Source organism: Chiloscyllium punctatum, chromosome 40, assembly GCF_047496795.1.
Source record: "Chiloscyllium punctatum isolate Juve2018m chromosome 40, sChiPun1.3, whole genome shotgun sequence".
NCBI classification, from domain to species: Eukaryota; Metazoa; Chordata; class Chondrichthyes; order Orectolobiformes; family Hemiscylliidae; genus Chiloscyllium; species Chiloscyllium punctatum.
The window spans coordinates 4,726,139-4,743,919 of record NC_092778.1 but is presented as its reverse complement, the minus strand read 5'-3'; the positions used below and the strand labels follow the sequence as shown (position 1 = coordinate 4,743,919).

General features: G+C 40.0%; 1 protein-coding gene across 8 annotated transcripts in view; it reads left to right on the top strand.

Moving 5' to 3' along the window:
• LOC140464306 (protein ELFN1-like) overlaps positions 1-17,114 on the top strand; it is a 450,048-nt gene extending 432,934 nt beyond the window's left edge. For all 8 annotated transcript variants that reach the window (XM_072559225.1, XM_072559229.1, XM_072559230.1 and 5 more), the window contains one exon: positions 13,886-17,114. In XM_072559225.1, coding sequence (XP_072415326.1) covers positions 14,138-16,510 — 2,373 coding nt within the window. In that variant the 5' untranslated portion in view covers positions 13,886-14,137 and the 3' untranslated portion in view covers positions 16,511-17,114. The remainder of the gene's footprint in view (positions 1-13,885) is intronic.
• Positions 17,115-17,781: the final 667 nt, after the last annotated feature.

Genomic DNA, 17,781 nt, shown 5'->3' with positions numbered 1-17,781 from the left:
ACTTTTTAATTTCCTGATTTTTATTGTGTTCTACAATATCATTGCTGTTTGTGGCCTATAAATTATTTTGATCCCAGCTGATATTATTACTGGACAAATCAGATCCAAGACTAATACTGGTTGAAATATCATATTTTGTTTTGATTTAATTTCAATGAAGCAATGTTTCATTGCTGCAGAGTTTGCTTTAACATTAAAACAAAAGTTTATTAACAAAGAAAATGAAGATGAAATTGAATAAACCAGACCATCTGCTCATGATACAAATTCAAAGATATTTAAACATATCCAAGAGAAGTATAATTCCATTAATCCCACAGGTTCTTTAAAAATTAAAAAGAAACAAACAGCTCTTATATAGTACTTCAAATACTACTTGTATAATACTCATATGACAGTTCCTGTCTTTAACAACTCAATAGGTTAGACTTCAACTTCCTGCACTGCCTGAGCTTGAAGTACACAGCTTTAAGTAACCTCTTCCAGGTTTTATCCTAACACTTCTGGTCTGCGACTAATATTAACTCTTTACTTTAAGATAACCTAGTTTACTATATATCCTTTCATTCTCAGAAGCACAGCCACCTGGCAAGCATTTCACAGGACTGCCCAAAACTCAAAGTAAGACTGATATCGAAGGTTTCCTTCTCTAAACTACGAATGTTTTGATTAAGCTTAAAAATAACAAGTCCTATAACTCCCTAACAAACTTTGAGATCCTATTATTTACCTTGCTGGATTGCAAAACAATTTAAGATAAACAAAGAAGTCTATTAGTGGTGCACAGCAACCCATTCAATCGAAAGCCAGACCTCAAATTCTGTTTTAAAAGAGATCACCATGACTACAAACATATTTACAAGTTAATTCCTTCATTCAGACAAACAGTAAACACACAGCTTACTAACTCAAAAATCAGAAACTCAATCTTATAATAAAAATTGGAAGGGAGATTTGCTAGAGCTGCTCAGGAGGATTTAAACTAGTAAGGTGAGGCGGGGATGGGGGATACCACAGAGAGAGTGAGGAAAGAGATCAATCTGAGATTGGTACAATTGAGAACAGAAGCCAGTCAAAGGCAGGGACAAAGCAGCAAACAAGGTAGGACTGATAAAATAAACTATATTTATTTCAATGCAAGAGGCCTAACAGGGAAGGCAGATGAACTCAGGGCATGGTTAGGAACATGGGACTGGGATATCATAGCAATTACAGAATCATGGCTCAGGGATGGGCAGGACTGGCAGCTTAATGTTCCAGGATACAAATCAAACAGGCAGGATAGAAAGGGAGGTAAGGGAGGAGGCGAAGTGGCATATTTGGTAAGGGATAACATTACAGCTGTACTGAGGGAGGATATTCCTGGAAATACATCCAGGGAAGTTATTTGGGTGGAACTGAGAAATAAGAAAGGGATGATCACCTTATTGGGATTGTATTATAGAACCACTAATAGAGGAAAATTGAGAAACAAATTTGGAAGGAGATCTCAGTTATCTGTAAGAATAATAGGATGGTTATGGTAGGAGATTTTAACTTTCCAAACATAGACTGGGACTGCTATAGTGTTAAGGGTTTAGATGGAGAGGAATTTGTTAAGACTATACAAGAAAATTTTCTGACTCAGTATGTGGATGTACCTACTAGAGAAGGTGCAAAACTTAACCTACTCTTGGGAAATAAGGCAGGGCAGGTGACTGAGATGTCAGTGGGGGAGCAGTTTGTGGCCAGCGACCATAATTCTATTAGCTTTAAAATAGTGATGGAAAAGGATAAACCAGATTTAAAAGTTGAAGTTCTAAATTGGAGAAAGGCCAATTTTGATGGTATTAGGCAAGAACTTTCAAAAGCTGATTGGGGGCAGATGTTTGCAGGTAAAGGGATGGCTGGAAAATGGGAAGCCTTCAGAAATGAGATAACGAGAATCCAGAGAAAGTATATTCCTGTCAGGGTGAAAGGGAAGGCTGGTAGGTATAGGGAATGCTGGATGACTAAAGAAATTGAGGGTTTGGTTAAGAAAAAGATGGAAGCATATGTAAAGTATAGACAGGGTAGATCGAGTGAATCCTTAGAAGAGTATAAAGGAAGTATGAGTATATTTAAGAGGGAAATCAGGAGAGCAAAACGGGGACATGAGGTAGCTATGGCAAATAAAGTTAAGGAGAATCCAAAGAGTTTTTACAAATACATTAAGAACAAAAGGGTAACTAGAGAGAGAATAGGGCCTCTCAAAGATCAGAGTTGAAAAATGTTGTGCTGGAAAAACACAGCAGGCCAGGCAGCATCCGAGGAGCAGGAGAATCGATGTTTTGGGCATAAGCCCTTCTTCAGGACTTCTTATGCCCATAACAGCGATTCTCCTGCTCCTCGGATGCTGCCTGGCCTGCTGTGTTTTTCCAGCACAACATTTTTCAACTCTGGTATTCCAGCATCTGCAGTCCTCACTTTCCCCTCAAAGATCAACAAGGTAGCCTTTGTGTGGAACAGCAGGAGATGGGGGAGATACTAAACGAGTATTTTTGCATCAGTATTTACTGAGGAAAAGGGCATGGAAGATATAGAATGTAGGGAAATAGATGGCAACATCTTGAAAAATGTACATATTACAGAGGAGGAAGTGCTGGATGTCTTGAAACACATAAAAATGGATAAATCTCCAGGACCTGATTATATGTACCCTAGAACTCTGTGGGAAGCCAGGGAAATGATTGCTGGGCCTCTTGCTGAGATATTTGTATCATCGATAGTCACAGGTGAGGTGCTGGAAGACTGGAGGTTGGCTAATGTGGTGCCATTGTTTTAAGAACGGTGGTAAGGACAAGCCAGGGAACTATAGACCTGTGAGCCTGACATCGGTGGTGGGCAAGTTGTTGGAGGGAATCCAGAGGGACAGGATGTACATGTATTTGGAAAGGCAAGGACTGATTAGGGATTGTCAACATGGCTTTGTGCGTGGGAAATCATGTCTCACAAACTTGATTGAGTTTTTTGAAGAAGTAACAAAGAGGATTGATGAGGACAGAGCCGTAGACATGATCTATGTGGACTTCAGTAAGGCGCTCAACAGGGTTCCCCATGGGAGACTGGTTAGCAAAGTTAGATCTCATGGAATACAGAGAGAACTAGCCATTTGGATACAGAACTGGCTCAAAGGTAGAAGACAGAGGGTGGTGCTGGACATTTGTTTTTTAGACTAGAGACCTGTGACCAGTGGAGTGTCACAAGGATTGGTGTTGGGTCCACTACTTTTCATCATTTATAGAAATGATTTGAATGTGAGCATAAAGATGTGCAGGTTAGATTGGCCATGCTAAATTGCCCATAGTATTAGGTGCATTAGTCAGAGGGAAATGAGACTGGGTGGGTTACTCTTCGGAGGGTCGGTATGGGCTTGTTGGCCGAAGGGCCTGTTTCCACACTGTTGGGAATCTATTCTAATCTAACCTAAATAAGAGGTAAAGTTAATAAGTTTGCTGATGACACCAAAATTGGAGATGTAGTGGACAGTGAAGAAGGTTACCTCAGATTAATGGGATCTTGATCAAGTGGGCCAATGGGCTGAGAAGTGGCAGATGGAGTTTAATTCAGATAAATGCAAGGTGCTGCATTTTGGGAAAGCAAATCTTAGCAGGACTTATACACTTAATGGTAAGACCCTAGGGAGTGTTGCTGAACAAAGACACCTTGGAATGCAGGTTCATAGCTCCTTGAAAATAGAGTCACAGGTAGATAGGATAGTGGTCAGAGTATTGAGTACAGGAGTTGGGAAGTCATGTTGCGGCTGTACAGGATATTGGTTCGGCCACTGTTGGAGTATTCCATGCAATTCTGGTCTCCTTCCTATTGGAAAGATGTTATGAAATGTGAAAGGGTTCAGAAAAGATTTACAAGGATGTTGCCAAGGTTGGAGGATTTGAGCTATAGGGAGAGGTTGAATAGACTGGGCTGTTTTCCCTGGAGTGTCGGAAGCTGATGAGTGACCTTGTAGAGGTTTATAAAATCATGAGGGCCATGGATAGGATAAATAGGCAAAGTCTTTTCCCTGGGGTGGGTGAGTCCAGAACTAGAGGGCATACGCTTAGGGTGAGAGGGGGAAGATGTAAAAGAGACCTAAGGAACAACGTTTTCACACGGAGGGTTGTCCACCTGATGAAGGAGCAGTGCTCTGAAAGCTAGTGCTTCCAAATACATCTGTTGGACTATAACCTGGTGTTGTGTGATTTTTAACTTTGTGCACCCCAGACAAACACTGGCACCTCCAAATCATGAATATTCGAAGAGGTGTGACCAAGTATTGAGGGAACATCCCCTCCCTGATGTATTGCAGTGTTTGCAGCTCAGCCTCTATATCAATTACAGCCAAATTTTCTCACATCATAAACATTGCAAACGTGTTGCCTTGGATTACGTAAGAACTCCTGTTCTATAACCACCGCACATTATCTACCCTGCTATCTATATATTGTTTAACTAATTGGTTTTTTTTCACTGTTTGTTTTAACTAATGTCTGTATTCCTACCTTTGTTTAAATTCTTTTTATGTCAACAAATGTTCTACTTTCCCTAATTGAAATTTCCTATTTCAGATAAGTAGGACATACTTATCTGTCATGCCCCTCAGATGCTGCTTGACCTGTTGTGTTTTCCAGTGCTACACTTTTCAACTCTGACCTCCAGCATCTGCACTCCTCACTTTCTCATACTCATCTGTCATTCCAATGTACTTTACTACTATTAGTAAAGTTTGGTACAAGTAATTAAACATCACAATTTTTAAAATTAGCTGTGAGTTGAAAAATTAAAGAGAAAAATATCACCAACCAATCAATGACCCATAGAACATAGAACATAGAACATAGAACAATACAGCGCAGTACAGGCCCTTCGGCCCTCGATGTTGTGCCGATCAAAACCCACCTAACCGACACTAACCCACTATCCTCCATATACCTATCCAATGCCCGCTTAAATACCCATAAAGAGGGAGAGTCCACTACTGCTACTGGCAGGGCATTCCATAATCCTGAGATACTGCAGTTAGACATTTCCCAGAAGGCCAGCTCTAGAATCATGAATTGGATTGAATCACAAAGCTCCCATAACACTGCCCTATCTCCGGATCGTTCTTCTCTCCTATTCCTTCAGATGTTGCTCTGTATCCACAATGTTCTCTCTCCGATATTTTAGCTACTATTCTGTCTTTGGTCCTCCTATCATCTGCTCTTTTAGCTGCTACTGTCTATCTCCAGGAACCTCTCTGTCCCATTCTTTAAGGTGCTGCTTTCTGTCTGTGGCCCCTCCTTTCTCCTGCTCTCTCTATATTAATTTACATTTTAAACAACATTGACAGTATTTTGAGTGATATTTAATTGATTTTATATCTGCTCTTGGCAAATTGAAACAATCTCTAGGAACAAATGAAGTTCTTTGTGAGTTACATCTCATATCTTAATCACTTTCATCTACAGGTAGAGATCCAGGTTCAATAATTAATTCTCTAATCACAGCATGTTCTCTTCAATTCCTTCTGAAAAGAGAAAATGACATTCACATCAACAGGTACAAGCTAAAGCTTCTCAGCCAGGTTAATGTACAAATGAAAGAATGTAAAAAAGCATACGATACAGCGCAATGTACGTTCACTGTTCAAAATAATTTGTTACGGTATCTGACAGGCAGCAGGTAATTGAAGAGGATCATTAGGTTTGTGTTCTGTGCAGATCTTCAAGATGCAATAAAGTACATGAACAGCTTGAGCACTAATTCACCCATGCAGTGTATGGGATATTATCAAAACCATAAACTGGTGTAATCTCGCATGTTTCAAATCAGGTTAAAGATTCATGAAAGGCAGTTCTGTCAGTCACAGGAGCCAAACAACCTAATACATAAAGACTGAATAGACAGTGTTGAGTTGCTCAACTCCTGACTCCCCAAGGTCTCTCGACTTGCCACAATACACATATCAGGAGAATGGTGTGAGTGATTGGATGTGCTCCACTTAAGTACATTGGTGCAGTTCCAATAACATTCAGAAGGCTGCCACATAAATGACAGTCATAATGGCCTTGATATTCCTATGGCCTGATAGCCATTTCTGCAGAGGAGACTCCCCCCCCCCGCCCCAGGATCCAGTCCCTTCCCCTCTGAATTGCCTTCTGAAATAGCTGAGCAAGTGACTCCGGTCAAAGGCAATTAGGGATGGGCAATAAATGCTGTCCTTGCCATTCCACAAAAGAATAAAGAAAAATGCTAACAATTGGCATTTCTACAGAGTCGTTAATATAGTAAAATGTTCCATTTTGTTTCCCACGATTGTTATCAAAAATTATTTGACATTGAGCTACTTAAAGATGTTTAGAATGGTGACCAAAAGCTTGATCAAAGAGTTACATTTTAAGGTGCGTCTTGGAAGGCTTAAAGCCAGGTAGAGAGTGGAAATGTTGAAGTGAGGGATGACAGAATTTAGTGCTTCTAAGTGCTTTGCTATAAAATCTTTAATAATGGACAGTAGCGTCTTTCCCAGTACCAACAGCTCATGGCATGGCTGCCACTGGTGCAGTGATTACAATTGGAAAGCACAAAAGAACAAAAGTGGAAAGTTCCAGAGTGAATGCAGGGTTATACAGATGGAAGAGCTTACAGAAATAGAGAGTTGATAACGTGAAGTATTTGAATACGAGGGTGAGAAGTTAAAACTGTTGACAAATATAATTACTTGTTAGAATAAAGCAAAGATAGGCCGTTCAATCCTTTGAGGCTGTTAGCAGCTGATTTATTCCATTGATCTACTTTGGCTCTAATTGATATCAATTAATATATCAATTTCATATTTAATGTTAGTAAGTTGGCATCAACTGTTTATTTCTCAGAGTGAATTCCACACTTACATCACCATTTTGTCTTCTATCCTGAATGACCTGATACGGGTTTTAATATGATGTTCCCTTGTTTAAAGTTTCTATCAATAGAAATGGTTTCTCTCTTGCTATCCTATTAATTCCTTTCAAAGTAAAAGGAACTCAATCCAGTTGGTCTTAACCTTCTATAGAGCAGGAAAGACAAGATTAGTCTAGATAAAATGTTAGCATATTTTAAAACTGTTATCAGGCTAAGACCTGCTGTCAAGGGCAGGGTAACATTGACATGACATTATAACTTTGCTTCTCTCTTCACAAAGGAGGACATAAGTAACATACCAGAAATCATGGGGAACAGTTTTTAATGAGAGAGAGAGAGAGAGAGAGGAACTATAGCAAATCTGTATAAGTAAAGAAATGATTTCGGAGAAATTGTAGGATTTTAGGTTGATACATCCCCAGGACCTGGTAATCTATTTTCCAGAGTATTTAAGGAAGTGGTCCTAGAAATAGTAATTACATTAGTGGTCATCTTCCAAGGCTTTTTAGACTCCAGAACACTTTCCTACAGATTGGACAATAGCTAATGTAAGGAGAAAGTGAGGACTGCAGATGCTGGAAATCAGAGTTGAAAATGTGTTGCTGGAAAAGCGCAGCAGGTCAGGCAGCATCCAAGGAGCAGGAGAATCGACGTTTCGGGCATGAGCCCTTCTTCAAGAATAGCTAATGTAACCCTATTATTTAAAAAGGGAGGTAGAGAGAAAAGAGGGAAAGAGGGAAAGATTAGGAGTCTGATGTAGGTAGTGGGAAATATGCTACAACCCATTATTAAGGATTTTATTGGAAAGCACTTAGAAAACAGTGGTCGGATCAGATACAGTCAGCATGGATTTACAAAATGTGCATGCTTGATAAACAACGGGAATTTTTCAAGGATGTAACTGGTAGAATTGATGGGGGAGTCAGTGGATACACTTGGATTTTCAGAGCGCTTTTCAAAGAAGTCCCACATAAGCAATTAATGTGCAAAATTAAAGCACGTGGAATTGGGAGCAATATATTGAGATGGATTAAAAAGTTGAGCAGACAGGAAACAAGGAATTGAAATAACAGGGTCCTTTCCTGAAAGGCAATGACTAATAGGTTGCCTCAGAGATTGATACTAGGACTCCAGCTATGCATAATGTATTATATAATTTAGATAAGGGAACTAAACATAATATCTCAAAATTTGAAGAAGATACAAAGCTGTGTGGAAGGGTGAGCTGTGAGGAGGATGCAGAGATGTAGCAGTGTGATTTGGACAGATTGAGTGAGTGGGCCAATGCATGGCAGATGCAGTGTAATGTGGATAAATGTGAGGTTGTCCATTCTGTTAGCAAAAATAGGAAGGCAGATTTTTATCTGAATGCCTATAAGTTGGAAGAGGGAATGTTGAACGAAATCCGAGTGTCGTTGTGTACCAGTTGCTGAAGGTAAGCATGCAGGTATAGCAGGCAGTAAAGAAGCAAACTGTATGTTGGCCTCCATAGCAAAAGAATTCAAGTACAAGACCAAGGATGTCTTACTGCAATTATACAGAGCTTTAGTGAAGACACACCTAGAATATTGTGTGCACTTTTGGTCTCCTTATCTGGGGAAGGATGTTCTTGCTACAGAGGGAGTGCAGCAAAGTTTTACCAAATTGATTTCTGGGATGGCAAGACTGACATGTGACGAAAGATTGAGAAGGTTAGGATTGTTTTACTGGAGTTCATAAGACGAGGGGAAATCTCATAAAATTCAAAAGGACTAGACAGATTATATTCAGGAAGGATGATCTTAATGGTTTTTCAGAACCAGAGGTTATATTTAAAGGATAAAGGGAAAACCTTTTAGGACTGAGATGAAGAGAAATGACTTCACCCAGAAAATGGTGAGCTGTGGAATTCACTATCGCAGAAACACATGATGTATTTTCATGAAAAAGGAGCTCTTGTGGATCAAGGGATATTGGTGCTGGTGGTGGTAATGGTTGGGGGAGTGGGGGATTGCAGGAGGGGGTTAGGGTGTTGAGCTGGATGATCAGCCATGATTGTAATGTATGATAGAGCAGGCTCAAGGGGGTGAATGGTAAACTCCTGTTCCTAACTTTTTTGTCTGTATGTTTTTGCTTCAATGATATGAAATTAGGTTTCAGAGGGCTTCTGAGAAACAACAAAAGATTATTTGACAATCTAGTGATCATCCCACTCATTTGCTTGCTGAGATAAAATTGCTCGTTTAACTTTACCAATGATTATTGGCAAGATAATGTTCTGAAAACAGAGCAGGGGGTCAGGGTGTGAGCAGTGATAATGGGAGGAGATTACTATTGCAGTGGACCATTTTAGAAATAGAAGGACAATGTGAATTAACATGTGTAAAAATTAGATGAGATGCTTCAACCTAAATGTTACAAAGCATTCACATCCATAAGTGTACATGTACACATATTGATATACACACACACTCACACACACTGCATGAAAGTACCCAAGCCAGGAACTTATACAGCAGTGTGATTAACAGTGAATGGGGATGACACATGAATAGGCAATGACCTAGTGGTATTATCGCTGTACATTTAATCCAGAGATCCAGGTGCTGATCTGCAGACCTAAATTCAATCCCTTCATGGCAGATGGTGGAATTTGAATGCAATAAAAATCTGAAATTAAGAGTCTAATGTCAGAAAAATACATCTGGCTCACTAATATCCTTCAGAGAAGGAAACTGCCATCTTTACCTGGCCTGGTCTACATTCCCACAGCAATATAGTTGACATCCCTGGGATGGGCAATAAATGCCAGCTTCAAGATTAGAGTGGTGCTGGAAAAGCACAGCAGGTCAGGCAGCATCCAAGGAGCAGGGAAATTGACATTTCAGGAATCAAGGGCTTTTGCTCGAAACGTCGATTTTCCTGCTCCTCAGATGCTGCCTGACCTGCTGTGCTTTTCCAGCACCACTCTAATCTTGACTCTGATCTCCAGCATCTGCAGTCCTCACTTTCGCCTAATAAATGCCAGCCTGGCTGGCAGGACCCTCATCCTGCAAGTGAATTTTTTAAAAATGTTGTTTTGTTTAAATATGCACACAGCTCAGCTAACTGTATTTGTGTGTACGTGCTGCTCTCCGAACCTCCATCAATGTTTCAGTCCTCATGAATGGATATTCTGGTCTCATCCCTGCATGCCTTTAGTTTTAATGGGTTCCATTAAGGCTGCCGATATTCTTGTGAGAACATATTTTTTTTGAAATCATAATGTAATCTTTTTAAATGAACACTGGCCGAGATCATTTAATGTGTAAGCTGTCCTTTGCATTCTTAGACATAAATAAATAGTGGTTGTTTTACTATTTAAAAAGCAACTGATGAATGTTTTTAAAATCTTGAAATAGTCCCAGAAATCATCCTTATAGGGCTGCTCTAGAGTTCATGGAAATGATCATCTTTCCACATCTCTTACATGTCTCTCTTTGGACATTGATTATGCAGATACATTTTGAAAAGAAAATTCATTCATAGAAGCACACAGATAAGAAAGAGGCTAATCTGCCTAGCCTGCTCTTTCCCCATAGCACTGCAATTCTTTTCCCTCCTAGTACTTACCCTGTTCCTTTTTGAAAGGAATGATTGAAACTACTTCCACCACCATCTGTCTGGCAGTACACTCCAGTTCACAATAACACAATTACATACAAAAATCTTTCCTCCTCTGATTCTTTTAGCAATTATCTTAAATCTGTCTCTACTAATGATTGATCCTCCTGCCAATGGAAGTAATATTTATCTTTTGTACGTATGATTTTGAGCAGGTTACAAACACTTTGTCTGTTTTTTAACTGTTTTTTTTACAAATAAGGTATTTGTGACTCTCAACATTCTTTCTTGTCCTTTCTTCATTTTTAATCAACCAGTCTCCAGATTTTACACTTTATATCCTCCCCAAATCCTATTCTGAAGCAGCAAGGGCATAATACATAATCTCTGACTGCAATTCATTATTTTACACAAATGCAAAACTGGTTACACTCCTTTCTTTTACTTTGCCAAACGTCTGCCGTGGCTCAATGGGTCGGACTTTTACTTTTCAGAAAAACATAGGATCAAGTCACACTCTGGATACTCAAGGTGATAAATCCAGTGAATTTTGGCATCAGAGATTCCACCACCTTCAGAGATGCTAGCCCCTCATGTACATATGAAATATCCTATAATGCTGGTTAAAGGAAAGCAAAGGATTTCCCCTCAAGGCACTGAGGAGAATGTTCAACACTAAAACAAATTATCAGATCCTCATTTTTATTTGTGGGACTTGACTATGTGTACTGTAATGGTGGCTTCACTATCTATAAAGAGTTTTGGGGAGCTCCAAGACCATGAATATGAAAGCCAATTTTTACTTTCTTCCTCAAAAGCCAGATAGTACTGCGAACCTTTCTGAGTTATCTCATCTTTTTGGTTTCAGGGATGGAGTGTATCAGGGAGTTAATACTTGATTTGCATTTCTCGCTGTATCAAAAATTTAAAAATTGACAGAATATATCCCTGCAGACTGAAATGTTGGCAGCCAGTAACAGATTCTTGCTTCTCAGACACAGATGATGCTTATAAAGAGTAGATTCTCATAGGGATAAAAGTGCATCTCCCAGGATCTACACCAACTATGCCTGGTTCAGTCGTACATCTCATTACATTCTTCATTTGCACATTGCAATGGTATGGGGTATGGATGCATCAATGATTGCAAATTAAGCCTAAGTCATGCTGTACTTATAACTAAAAATTAGCGATAATCATATTCACCCAGCATTTTACAAACCCATTGAAATCTGCACAGGCATTATTTTCCTTACTCCTAATGTGCTGACCTATATGTGGTTTCATATAGTGCAAACCTATAATACCTTAAATGAGTGGCTATTCTTTATATGTGAACTCAGAATGGCAGCAATCTACCTAATAATGGCAGTAAGTCCTGCCTGTACACTTATCCACATATGCATTATCCATCAACAGCAATGTTCCTAACAAATTATTTCCTCCATCTTTCTTAACCCAGAATTACTGAACCAATTTCTTCCATTCAATTCCATAAATTAAAGCTTTGAAATTTAATCCCTCTCTGAAAGTTGAGAGTATGATCCATGCTGACAGTTCAACACATAACAGAGAGTCCTGCACTGTTGGAACTGGTGCATCTGTTCAATGAAATGCTAAACCTGTTAACCTTTGTGGTCAGGGTATGATGTGATTCACTCTATTTGAAGCACTTTGAAATATTTCTGAGAGGTGGCGTCAAGTTGATTTAATTGTATGGAAATGTTAAAGAACGTATCAAAATACAGACATTCTACAACTCAAAGCTTCTTTAATAACTATCAACCTGAGTTCTACTGCATCCTAGTGAAGACAAAATGAGGGAAGTTTTTCAAACATTTACTTTCCCATACCTGATATCTCCCATTTCCAGTTCTGCCTCAGTTTATCTGCTTCTGAACCATTTATTCATTTCTTTGTTAACTCTAGATATCACTGTTTTAACTCTGTCAAAGTTAACCCCACATAAACTTAAAGCTTTCTCAAAAATATCAGCTCACACTAAATCCCATTTTCCCATCAATCGGTGCTTGCTGACATCTGTTGGCTCCAGGTCCAGCAATGCCACAAATTTAAAATGTTTATCCTGATTTAAAAATCCCTTCAAGGCTTTGTCATTCTGTAGACACCAACTAGTCCATAAACAGTGGAGTGGATACATGATTTTTGCCAAGCCTCCCTTCTTCCAGTCCTGTAGTTGTAATTTGTGCAGGATTATAATTCACAAAGTGCTACTTGGCCTCTGGTATTTTCACTGAGAAATTCATGGGCCCTGTCACAGCTGTACACAACACACAGTCAGAAAAAGCTGGGAATTAAACTGGTCCATGGTGCTCAGATATATGCTGCCTTCAAATGGACAGTCCATGTTTGTTATAAAGAGTGGATTGGTTGTTCACAAGAGGATTGAAGTGTAAAATATGAGCCAAGAGGAGGATGAGGGTTTTATTTTATGTGTAACAACCTGTTATCTGCTGAAAGGGTAAGGAAGCAGATTCATTAATTACTTTGTAAAGGATTTATACCTAAAGACATTTTAGACCGAAGGGGAAAGAGAGTGAGGCCAATCGAACAGCTCTTCAAAAGAGCTGTGGCTGAATGGTTATCTCCTCTACTGTTGATTCTCTGGTTTTTCAGTATGCAGCCTGCACTGATCCAATCTCTGTCGTATGAATCCATCAAATGTAACTCAACAATGAAGAACTCATGGCCGGATGTTTTATGACAGATAATAATGGGAGCAATTTCACACTTTGCAAAGAACAATAGCACACAAGGCTTAACAGTTCCAGTTCCCCTTCAGAGAAAGGAGCCACCATCACTCATATTGGCCTAGACTTTAAAACTGATTCCAAATAGATGTGAGAGAACCAGTTCGTCCACAGAATATATGGCTGTTTGAAACAGCTATCCAATTAGTCCAATGCCACTCTTCTCTTTCCCCTTAACCATGCATTTTTGTTTTATTTCATCAAATTTGCTTTTGAAAGTTGTTACAGAATCTGATTCCACTATCCCTTCAAGCAGCGTATTCCAGATCATAACAATTTATTGTATAAAAAGAAAATTCTTATCAGTCTCCTCTGCCTCATTTGCCCATTACTCAAAACTGTATTCTCTAGTTACTGACTCTTTTGCCTGTAGAAACAATTTCTGCTTAATGACCCTATCAAACTCCTTCATTAAACTAACGTTTTGTCCCAACATTCAGGCAGGTAATATTGAAAAATAAGGGGAGCAGTGTGTACACATCGTAGCAAAGTAGAATGGGCTGAGGCATGAGCAGCCTGAAAGGAAGTTAAGGACTGGTTTTCTAGGCAAGAGGTCTAAAGTCACAATGTAACCTGATTGAAAATGATTTCAGTTCATTTTCACTGCATTTTTCTCTTTTCTTATTTTCCAGAAAAGCAGATGAAACCATCTATTGAAATGTACTGGAAGTACAAAGGGATCAAATGAGAAGTTACCATAAAGAAAACTGGAATAGGGAAATATCATGAATTATACAGACGAGAAAGTTACGACACCTCAGTTTAATAGCTAGAGTTTCAAGGACAGTTTTGATTTTAGAGCTACAGAACAATTCAGCATCATTTATTGAGCAGGTGAGTGCTATTGGAAGATTTTGCTCACAAGCCCCCCAGAGCACAAGGGGATGGCTCTGCACAGTTTCATTCTCTGGGTCTCACTAGCCTCGTTGATGAATGCTGCTTGTGTTTATGGTGACTGCTGGCTCATTGAAGGGGAGAAAGGGTTTGTGTGGCTGGCCATTTGTAGCCAAAACCAACCACCATACGAATCCATTCCTCAGCACATCAACAGTACCATAGTGGACCTCCGGCTGAATGAGAACAAGATAAAAAGCGTTCAGTATTCCTCGCTCAATAGGTTTGGTAACCTGACAGAACTCAATCTGACCAAGAATCAGATTTCTTACATTGAGGATGGAGCCTTCTCTGCTCAGTACAACCTGCGTGTTTTGCAACTGGGATTCAATAAACTTCGGAACATCACGGAGGGAATCCTGCGGGGACTGGGCAGGCTTGAATACCTCTATCTCCAGGCCAATCTCATTGAGGTGGTGAGCCCCAATTCCTTTTGGGAATGTCCCAATGTAATGAACATCGACCTTTCCATGAACCGGTTGCAAACCTTGGAAAGTTCCACCTTCCTGGGTCTTGGCAAACTCACCACTTGTGAACTCTACGGCAATCCATTTTATTGTTCCTGTGATCTACTGGGCTTCTTGAAATGGCTGGTGCAGTTCAACAACACCACCAGGAGTTACGATCGAACTCAATGTACATCTCCTTCAGATTTTGCTGGGTATCTTTTGCTGAACCAAGGCCAGGCCAGTTCCAAGGATGCATTGAGTGTACTTGCTTCAATGTGCAATGAAGACCTTGACTCTGTTGATCCCAGGTTTATCTTCACACAGAAACCCTCAACTACTACTGTCCCAGAAAGTCCCTGTGAAGCTGAAGATTGCCCATCAGGTGAAGAGTCTACTCCATTGATATCCTTTCAGACCCCCATCATGAATATTGACGATACACCAGTAATAAAGTTAAAAGAGATCACCTACACAACAGCAACCCTTCTGGTCCACATTCCATTCCCTATTCGGAAAGAAAACATCCTGGTACAATATAACAACAGCATGTATACGGACATAAAGAGCCTATCCACAGAAAAGGAGGAAATTAAAATTGAAGAATTAATTCCCCATACTAATTATACATATTGTGTGGCTTCCATTCAAAATTCGCTGAGATACAATCAAACTTGTGTAACATTCTCGACAAGGGCTAAAGCAAAAGCAAAGCCATTGCCTGCCACTTCCAATACCACTCATTACATCATGACCATTCTGGGTTGCCTCTTTGGGGTCGTCATCATCTTGGGTGTGACCTATTACTGTCTGCGTAAAAAAAAAGAGGAACAAGTAAAGAACAAGAAATCAGGAAATGCCAAGAAGACAATCATTGAGCTGAAATATGCCCCAGAGTTGGAGACCATCACCATTACCCAAATGGCACAGAAGCCAGTCCCACCCTCCGACATGATGTCATCCAGGATGCCTTTCCTACCTTCAGCAGGGGATCTGGAAGAGTATAATCTCCGGGAAGTGATTGAAAGTCCGAAGCTCAGTCGAGGAAACTATATGGATGTAAGGACAGGTGAACATCCATATCACAGAGATATCCTCGAGAGTATGTTTGGAGAGAGTCAGGACTCTGCTGCTGAAATATCGACCATAGCAAAAGAAGTGGATCAAGTGAATCTGATCATCAATAACTGCATTGATGCTCTGCAGACAGAGTCCAGCTCCTTCCGAGGTCCTAGTGCTAGGACCTTGGCATCAGTGGAGCCCCAGGACTTTTTGGTTTCCGAACAGTCCCAGGGGAAATCAGGGTTCCTGTCCCCTATTTACCGGGAAAGCTACCACCCGCTAAAGAGACATAGCAGTATGGACGCAGCACCCAAATGTCCCAGCATCTCTTCCAACTGCTCTGTGCGCAGCCCTCGATCAGTGCGTTCTGAGATCTATGCTGGTCCCAGGTACAAATCAGAAGCAAAATACATTGAAAGGACCTCTCCAACACGCAGTGCCATCCTAAGCGGAACCCCATGTCGCATTGTGAGATCAGAAACAGGGCAAATGCAGCCCTACAGTGACCACTCACACCTCTATGCTGGCTTGCATCATGGAGAACGAAAGCAGATAAGGAGTCCAAGTCCATGTGTCCTTGAAGCCCTCCCACGATCTCGATCCAGGAGAAATTTGGCCTACACTCAGTTCTCCCCCCAATACCACAGCGTCAGCTATGCCTCCAGCCCAGAGTACTCCAGCAAACCCTCTAAGGGGGTCTGGGAGCGTTACAAACCTCATGAGAAGTGGCACAGGAAGGATGAATACCTTGCTGCAGGATACGCACTGAGGAAGAAAGTGCAATTCGCAACAGATGAGGACTTGCATGATATTCTTGATTACTGGAAAGGAGTTTCCAGTCAGCACAAATCTTGACTCCTCATTCATCAAGACTAAATTGGACCAAAAAAAACATGAAAATATCTGTTTTTACCCAATTATATTAACTTCTTAAAAAGAACTGAATGCACTAAGAATTCTTGAAACTGAACTCTAAAACCTGTGTAAAGGATTTCTCTTTTTCTCCCTCACTATATATATATATATGCATATATATAATATATATATGCGTATATATATGATATATAATAAAAAGGAAATCCAATGCCTTGGAATATTGGATATTATTTATCGCATGACTCTGTCCTGTGACTGTGACTCACTGTAGTGTACATGGGGCATTGTTCGTTGTACAATGTACACCGTGACTGGACTGTGCCGTGTAATTGTAGCTCACACACTGCTCACACCTTGCATTGTACAGTAATATTTACCAGTAAGATTCCCCCCCCTTTGCCCCTGCAGTTCTGTACAGATAAATTTCTATATTTGCAATGATGTTTCTGGATTTTTTTGCCTGTTTGTATCAGGTTTTAATTGCGGATTTTACAGAATAGTCTGTTTGGTTCCCAGTGAATGTCTAACAACTGGCTCTGAGCTTTGGATAAAACTGGACTGGTGAAAGAAATGCACTGAGTGGTTTCTTCTGTCACATTCTCTTTCAGTCTCATTGGTCGAAGTAATGGGTTTTCTCATCGGGAGTGAAACCTTCACCTGCAAAAGGAGCAAAAGAAGGAGAGTAAAAGAGACAGAGAGGAAGATATAGAAAGGAACAAACACAAAGAAACAGAGGAAGTTAGAGAGAAACCAAAAAATGAAATAAAAAAGAATTAAAACAAGGAAAACAATACTTATATTTCTGTAATGTCTTTCCTGACCACAGGATGTCATAAAAATAATTTACAGCCAATGATATACTGTGAAGAATGAGGAGTGATTTACTGAAAACCCCTTCTACCCCAAGTGTGAACTTTTCATGTCCAAATCTAAATAATTACTGCTTCAGGTGACTTGATCTTGGGGCATATCACAGCAGTGGTCAATCTTGTTCTCATCTTCCAAACCGCCACTTGGACATGCATATACACGGCTGCCTTATCATTCACATCGGTGTAAGTGACCTTAAATCTATTAAGGCCTACAACAATTTCCTTTTGCCCTTTTCTCTCAGACAAGCCGTTCACTGAAGCCAACCAACTAACCGTGTGATTCAAAAAAATGCAGCACAGTTATTATTCAAATACTAATGACTCATTTGTTTAAAGTTTTAAACATGTGATAAAGGTCACTCAGATGAATTAAAATCA